Source organism: Orycteropus afer, unplaced genomic scaffold, assembly GCF_000298275.1.
Source record: "Orycteropus afer afer isolate SDZICR_OR568_19922 unplaced genomic scaffold, OryAfe1.0 scaffold00113, whole genome shotgun sequence".
NCBI lineage: Eukaryota > Metazoa > Chordata > Mammalia > Tubulidentata > Orycteropodidae > Orycteropus > Orycteropus afer.
This window is the reverse complement of record NW_006921700.1, coordinates 2,673,528-2,681,930: the sequence shown is the minus strand read 5'-3', so window position 1 is coordinate 2,681,930 and position 8,403 is coordinate 2,673,528. Positions and strand designations below refer to the sequence as shown.

General features: G+C 50.2%; 1 protein-coding gene across 1 annotated transcript in view; it reads right to left on the bottom strand.

Moving 5' to 3' along the window:
• The window catches only part of MYO5B (myosin VB), a 351,393-nt gene that overhangs the window by 70,816 nt on the left and 272,174 nt on the right, over positions 1 to 8,403 (bottom strand). The window contains exon 30 of the mRNA XM_007943854.2: positions 3,208 to 3,285. Within this exon, the coding sequence (XP_007942045.2) occupies positions 3,208 to 3,285 (78 nt within the window). The remainder of the gene's footprint in view (positions 1 to 3,207; positions 3,286 to 8,403) is intronic.

Sequence of the window (8,403 nt, the reverse complement as noted above, 5' to 3'; positions counted from 1 at the left end):
GAAGGGAGGGAGGGACTGCTGCCATGTCAAAGTGTCATGAACAGAAATACATTTCCTATATTAACTTTTTAAATAAAAGCATCCAGATCTACCCCAAAGCCCACAAGAATATTCTGCTTAAGACAAAACACTGGTGGAAAAAGCAATCCATGATTTGCTGATTCCCTCACATTTTAGAAAGGCATGCTGTCATTCCTCCCTTTTTTTCCCCAAAATTTCTTACTGTAGTTTGGATGGAAGTTTATACAGCTAATTGATTTACCACTCAACGAGTCATACACATTGTTTCAAGACACTGATTGCAATTCCCGCAATGTAACAGCACTCATCTCACTTCCTCCTTGTATTTCCACTTCCATTCGTCCTTTCCTATCCCTTCCTGCCTTTTGAGCTCCTTCCCTGGACAATGGCTGTCCTTTTGATCTCAAACGGTTCATTGTTCAAAGGAGTGTGCACCTCCCTGCTGTTACTGTTCACTTTATACACCTGTCCACCGTTTGGCTGAAGGTTGAGTCATTGGGGTGAGTTCAGTTCCAGGCTTGAAGGGTGTCTAAGGGTCATAGTCTTGGGGTTCTACCAGTCTGTAATCAGACTAGTAAGTCTGGTCTTTATGGTTCTGAGTTATTTTCCACATTTTCTCCCACTCTATCTGAGCCCTTTCTTTTATGCTGGTCTTTGCTGCTTCTCCCTTTATTTTCCCCCCTCCTCAAGCTCAGACAGACACTAAGGCTATTTACAGAAGATTCAGGAAGGTTTACAACCCACTGGTGTCATAATGAGAATCAGAGAGGCCTAGAGAAGACCAGGAGATGACCGGGGAGAAGTCTGAGACCAGAGGGCACCAGTTAACCGGGAAGTTCTGAGGGAGCACCCGGCCCATCGTAACAGAAGGCTGAAATTAATGAAGATTCATGAGTAGCCTCATCTCTAGGAAGTTACATACTGATATGAGTATGGTGCAATTTCTCAGACTTAACTACTTGAATAGACTTTCTCACTCAAGGGCAGTCAACCTCATATGAAAAGGAGCTGGATGAAGGTATAGTCAAAAGCTTCTTGACAAGGTCTATGCGGACCTGGGATGCAGACTGTGACCAGAGTTAGGCACTGAGTTAGGAACCCAGGAGACAGCTATCAGAACCCACCTATGGCTGCCCCAGAGGCAGGGAGGTAGAGAGGGACCACATTTTTGTAGTTCTGCTTTCTTGGGAGGAGATGAGTGTCCACAGAGGAGGAAACAGTGGAAAGTCTACATTGTGAACTGTCAGATGGAAGCAACCATGTTTTTCATAACTCAGTCATCTCTATAGCAGTATGGTGTGCAATGTCCAGCCTGGTGACTTCTCAACAAAGAGAATGAATGAATAAATGATCATAGGTTCACCCTTCACCTTAGGCAGTATTACCAAAGGAAGGCACTAATGATGTAAGGATTGTGAAAATCCACAATCCTTGGTCATTAAGTTGGCATTTAAATGACATGCAATATTTAGATAACATCCAATATTAGCCACAATATACTAAAAACAATCACCAATTAAGTTATAAATTTAACGAGCAAGAGAGAGAAAGAGGACAAACTCCTGGGGTCTAGGCGTGCTGTCCCCAGGCTCCCTTTCCTGATTTGTGCCTAGTTCACTGCTCACATCTTTCTTGTTCTCCAAGTAGACTGGGGTTGGCAGCACATGGTGACTTAGCCCCGTATTATGTAAGGTACACAGTTCCCAGCCTGATCACCAGGCTAGCATCTCACCTAAAAACTAAGGTCCAGAGAGGTTTGAGGCCACAGCCAGTGGCTCTAGAAGCCAGGTTTCCATGCACAGGTTGTGCTTTATTTCATCCAGGAATTCATTGACTCATTCACTAACCACATCCCATCTGCTGACAGAGAGCCACGAGGAATCACTTGGAATCATACAGTTTCCTCCTCCAATAACACAAACCTTGGGGCAACGATGATCTGATCTCACTGAAGCGTCTTCATCATAATAGAAGTTCCAGCTAACAGGTACCCAGGGTTTCCTGCATGCTTCACCTGCATTAACCTGACTCCTGATAGTGGCCCTATGGGGCAAGTCCTATCATGATGCACATCTTACCAATGAGCAAACAGTACAGAAGTCATCTTGCTCACAGTTAGCAGGGCTGATTTGAACCTGAGAAAGGCTCCTGAGCCTGTGGGCTCGACCACCAAGCTACGCTGGTGACTTTGACATTCTTTTGCTTAGAAGGGATGCTCCTGTTGCTGTAATGGGCCCCCACTACACTACCAGCAGAATTGGGAGGTGGTGAGGGAAAGGGCTGCCAAGGACAAGCATAAGGGCACTGGGCTTCTGTCCAGCTCAGCCACCACCCAGCCGAGTGTACCTGGGCTGCGCTCCCTCCGCCTCTCTGACCTCAGTTTCCCCTTCCCGAAAATAAGCCTGGTACTGTCATGCCCTCCACTGTGGGAAGGCTCAAATGAATGAGGCTATGCCAGAGCCCCCAGAAGCCACCCGCTGGCAACAAACGCATGGTTTGGCTGCAGTGCCATGTTATTTCTGGGTATGTCTAATCTCCCTTGCCAAGCTGTCCACCTCCACCCGCTGCTGAAGGCCAGTGGGTTAGGAGTCCAGGCTCTGATATAAAATGGAACCAGGCTCATGCCACGAGGTGGCTGTGAGGATCAGATTGGATGACACAGGGACACAAACCATGGGGCTCGTAAGCTCTTACTAGTTCACAGGGGTCACTCAGACAGAGACATGCACGTGTGCTAAAGGGCAGGCTCCAAGGAGCCTGGGTTTGGAGAGTGGCCCACAGCACAAATCAAGTGGGATTCTCGGCTGATCCTGCAGAGCTGGGAGGAGGCCCGCGCAGAGTGGGAGGAACGGAGACCCAGGAGTCCCCAGAACATTTCTCTCTCTGCCGCCTCTAAAGACTGTGTGTCTGCTGCCCACGTTTACTCCATCTCGTCCACTGGCTTGGCTCTGAGTGGGGTGCAGTAGGGCATGTCTAAGGACCAGATGAGATACCAACTGCGACAACCCCTTGACCCCACAAGCAGCCTCCCCGGCCTCATCCACACAGCCTGGACACGGAGGGACAGCTGGTCATGGGAGGGGAGGGGCGCTGCCTTACACCCACTCAAGCTGAAAGACAATTAAGCATGGACAGGAGCAGGCAAAACAGACGAAGCAGAAACAGGAAGGCAGGCAGACATTTGACCTGGCAACTTGCTTTAGGCCTTGGTAGGCCAAGCCGAGTTCTCCATCTTCATTCAAATAGCCCCAATCCTCAGTCTTGCTAGAAATAAAGGACAGAAAATATAGGGCATCTGGTGTAGAGGAGAGAGACAGGCTGAAACCCCCAGAAAGTGAGATCAGCCTGGCCAGTGCTGGGAAATGAAACAAAGGCTTGCGACGTCCCATCTCCCCTTCCTCCTCGCCTGTCACCAGCACAGCTGGGGTCTGCCAGCATCATCTCCCCTCCACCCAGGCTCCAGTTACTATCTTGAACAGGGCGTTCATAGGGTCTCACATGGTACTCACCCACAATCACAGGTGGGAAAACACCACCCGAGAGAGCACCAACGGCTGACTCTGCTCTAGTAACTGAACCGCAGCGGGGACTGGCCTGAGCCCAGCAGGTACATTTATTGCTCTTACTGCCTGTGCTTCTCTTCCAGCTGAGTCACTCAGAAAAGAACCACTCTTTAAGGGCAAAGAAGCATTAGCCAACCTCAGCTCCCACCCCTAGACAGTCTTGCACAAAGAAATAGCTACTAATATCTGTGTGATGAGCAGGATGAGAGCTGAACAGTTTCACCCCAATGTCGGGACTGGGGTGCATGACTTCTGCTCACCTGGGAAGCCAGCAGGCTCCCACCAGCTCCAAGTTGCCAGGTATCTGCCTGATGCCAACAATGGCAGCTCCTGGAACTCAGGTGCTGCTCCTGCAGCCATGTACCTGCCACCCCTCCCACAACTCTGGGTACACAAGGGGGGATGGAGCACCCAGTGGGAATGGGTGGTGGAGGGTGGGCCCAGCCTTGACGGGGACTGCCCTGCCTCCGCTTCTAAAGTGCCTGTTACCAGGGACCTTCTCTTGCAGGCTGGGAGAGAAGGCTTCTCTCTCCAGCTTCCTGGCAGGGATGTGAAGCAGGACCTACATACACATGGCCTGACAAAGGCCAAGTGACACCCTTCCTCACTGCCCGTGGGAGAACAATCCACCCCCGAGAGAGATTCTGGTCTTGGTCGGCCGCTGTCAGGTCGTGTGTGGCTCTGTGGGTGCTGTTAGGTGGGAGGACAGCTGGCCAGGTGGGTGAATAATTAAGCCAGAGGGAATTATAAGAACTGGTCAAGCAAGGAAGCACCTGACCAGAGCCCATACCAAACTCCAGCACATAACCCTTACTTACAAAAGACCCCAGCCATTTCTTGCCCACTATGTTAATAAAGTGCTTCAACTCTGCTTCTTACCCCCATGCTAATAGGGTGCTTTAACCTTATTGGCTCCTGTAACACATACCCTGCTCTCAATCCGGTCAGCTGAGGAACAGGAAGAAAATCACTATAAAAAAACCCTTTCTTTCATCTGGGCAGCGTGACTTCTCTGGCCCTCTCAGGGACCCGTGAACCTCGCCCGGGCCCCTCTCAGGGACCCGTAAACCTCTCCTGGGAGCGCAGAATAAAAACTTCTCTTTAACCCCACTTTTGTGAGTCCTCTTCTGCTTACTGCGACCTTACAAGTACAACCACCTGTGACTTTGTTCTCTGGCTCAGCCTCACAGGGATGGTCCCTGGGCCTTCAGTGCTGACATGGGTTACTTCCTGGGCAATGCTGGTCACCTCTACACCAGGCCCTTCCCTGAACAATCTAAAGGGGAGGAGGAGGAGACAGCACCCATCTGGGTGTTACTCTGTGGCTTCTACTCCTGGCCCCTCTCCTGCCATCAACTCACTCTCCCTCCGGCTGGGCAGTGAGGGGGATTACTGGTTTTAAGTTTATCCTGGGGACCCCTCCTGTTTAAGATTCCTGCCCCTCAAATGCCTGGTGTTCACATGTCTACAGTGTGGAGAGCCCTCACCCAGACCTGGCCTCCCTACATGTACCTTTGGTAGATTTTGTCCCTGACTCCCTCTATGGTTAGCACTTAGATGTCCTGTGTGTCCCTTTGTCCCAGCAAAGCCAAAAGTGACCTGGGCTGTGTTGCAGGAGCTGATACTCAGCACCTTTCTCTCCTCAGGTTTATACTTGCATTTAGCATGGGCCTTTCAGTCATGAGTGCTTTATCCTAAGGAGAAGGACAAGCTGCGGCCCAGCTGCAGAGGAAGTCAGAACTGAAAGGGAACGCAGGGGCCCTTGCCTCCACTCATTTCATCTTCTGCACCTGGAGAGACCCTGAGATGGCAATTACTGGCCTAACATTGACACGTGGGCTGGAACGTGGTCTCCTGACCTTGGACTAATGCTCTCCCCCTGCCTCACCCTAGCTCTCCCTAAAGGGTCACCACATTCCCCATGACTGCAGACCCTCCTGAGTCCTGCCAGTGCAGAGGGTGATGTATGCGAACTGTGGAGATACACAATGAAGAATTAATCTCCACATCACCAGCCTCAGAGGAAAATACTCATCGAATTCTTAATCCTGCAACACACCAGCCATTAGGACAAAGGTAAAAGCAGAGAACCACGCAGCCCACTCACCCTACGGTGCTCGGGAAATCAGGTACCTGAGTGAAACCTAAAAACCAACCAACCCCAGGACCAGCCCTTTGTTCCTAGAGGAAACAGCCAAACACCCTGAACAAACTTCTCCAGCTTCTCCACTTACACCATATTGGACAAAGATCAGGGAGGGAGTGCTCCCTGGTGGTGTGAGAAGGAAAAAGCCAAACAACTCCACTTGAGTATTTAAAAAAAATAAATAAAATAAATGCTTCATATCACTTAAGGAGCCCTGGTGGTATACTGCTTAAGCACCCAGCTGCTAACTAAAAGGTTGGAGGTTCAAATTCACCAGCTGCTCTGTATGGGAAAAGATGTGGCAGTCTGCTTCCATAAAGATTACAGCCTTGGAAACCCTATGGGGCAGTTCTATTTTGTCCTATAGGGTTGTTACAGTGTTATAATGAGTTGCAATTGATTCCATGGCAATAGGATGGGTGATGTCTATTCATAAAGCAATTAATATTCATGGAGACCCTCCTGTGTATGTGTCACTGTGCTGAGCCCTGTTCCTAAAGAGACCATGCACACATGAACGAACCAGCAGCATTTTAGTCTTCTTGGACGGCAGGAGGCAGCAGGACACAGCCTCAGGAATGGCCAGGACACAGCCTCAGGAATGGCTGGAGAGGGGGCATTCCAAAGGCAGTGCCCAGCTGTGCCTCTCCTGGGCTGCAGGGACTTCCTCAACGAACTACACGTCCTGGGCCTCTCTTCTGTAAAATGAATGTGCTTGGCAGAGTTATCACAAAGGTTTCTTCTAGATCTTTAATTTACATAGCCTTATTAATTGTACAGGAGCTCTGGTGGTGTAGTGCCTAAGGCATTTGACTGCTAACCAGAAGGCTGGCGGTTCAAACTCACCAGCCGCTCCTCGGAAGGAAAGTTGGGCAATCTATTTCCATGGTGACACTGCCTTGGAAACCCAAGGAGGGGTCTCTGTGAGTCAGATCTGACTTGATGGCAGTGCGTTATGCTTTTTGCTGTCATTAATTGTATGAGGAGCTCTGGTGGCACAGTGCCCGAGGCATTTAATTGCTAACCAGAAGGTTGGCAGTTCAAACCCACCAGCTGCTCCACAGATGGAAGATGGGACAATATACTTCTATAAAGATTTACTACCTCAGAAACCCTATGAGGGTCACTATGAGCTGGAATTGACCCAATGGCAGTGAGTTTTGGTTTGATTAATTGTACAGATCACAAGCCAGAAAAGGCCTAGGATAATATTTATTCTCCTTCTGTGGAGACCTTGAAAGACTGAATCCAACAACCATCCCTCTTGCAGCTGCGGAAGGATCTACCTCCCTGTGCGTGAGGGGAGGAGACGAGGATTGCACCAGCCAGGAGATTGTCTGTTTCCTGTTTCCTGGTGCTCTGCGGGTACTTTACCTCTTTAGTTCACACCTGGACTTTCTACCCAATTGCCTGTCCTGCAGCAGCCGAGCCTCAAGGCCACATGAGCAGTAAAACCACGCAAACCTTGAGGTGTATGTTACAACCCCAGGTGTACCTCAAGCCGAGGGCCACAATAAAGCTGCTCTTTAAGCTGAGGGCCCCCTGCTGGAGAGGGGCCCCATGGAGGTTTCCTGGGATCTCAGGTGGCACAGTGTTTAAGGTGGGTGGTTTGATTCCACCAGCCACTCTGCAGAAGAAAGATAAAGCAGTCTGCTTCTGCAAGATTTACAGCCTTGGAAACCCAATGGGGTTGCTATGAATCGAAATCAGCTCCATGGGGGTCACCATGAGTCCGAAGCAGCTCCACGGCAGTGAGCTTGGTTTGGTTTGATGCTCCCTGCTGGAGAGGGGCTGCACGGAGGCTCCCTGGAATCCGAGGGAGAAGGGCCAGTGATGCACCATCATCTGCATCATCATCTCACTTTGGAGTCTACAATCTCGTAAGCTCAGAGGCCAGTGCCCAGTGGCACACTGTTCTTGGACCCAGACTTGGCCACACCCTTGCTCTAGTGTGTATACGTGAGGTGAGGTCAGCCTGCAGGCACCAGCCTTTCTGCTCTCCTCCCTCCTCTCCACCCCCTCCGATATATCCCTGACGACAGGGCTCAGGACAGGAGGCTCACACTGCCCCCACCCCTGCCGGTCCAGGTGGAGTGGGCAGAGATGGCAGCCTGAAGCCAAGGCCGGGCTGAGAACAGCCAGCCTTTTCCAGCAGCCGTCCTTGGGGCAAGGACTAACCCTCTCTTCATCTTAGTTTCCCCACACTTAAAATGGGGTTCTCTTAGCTGCCAAGATGTAAAAACAAGAAAGCTTCTTGAAAGCAGAAGTACTATATATAGTCCTATAGCTACACCCAGAGCAGGCCCTCAGTACAGCTGCTCCTGCCAAAGTTTAAAACAAGGGGAAGACACAGTGTGGAGATCAAAACAGAACTCTGTAAACTATGACACTCAGCAAGTGAAAGTTCTTGGGGGCCACAGATCCTTAGAGTGGCTGCTTTGGGGACGCCTGTAAACCTCCCACATATCTAAGTAAAATTCACCATTGTAAATTTGTTTTCCTAGAGGAAGGGCAGATTTCATCAAAATTTTAAAGGGTCCTACTCCTGCTCCCATACATGTTGTTGTTGTTGTTAAGTGCCATCGAGTCGTTTCCGACTCATAGCGACCCCATGCACAGCAGAACGAAACACAGCCCGATCCCATGCCAGCCCCACAATCCCCACTATGCTTG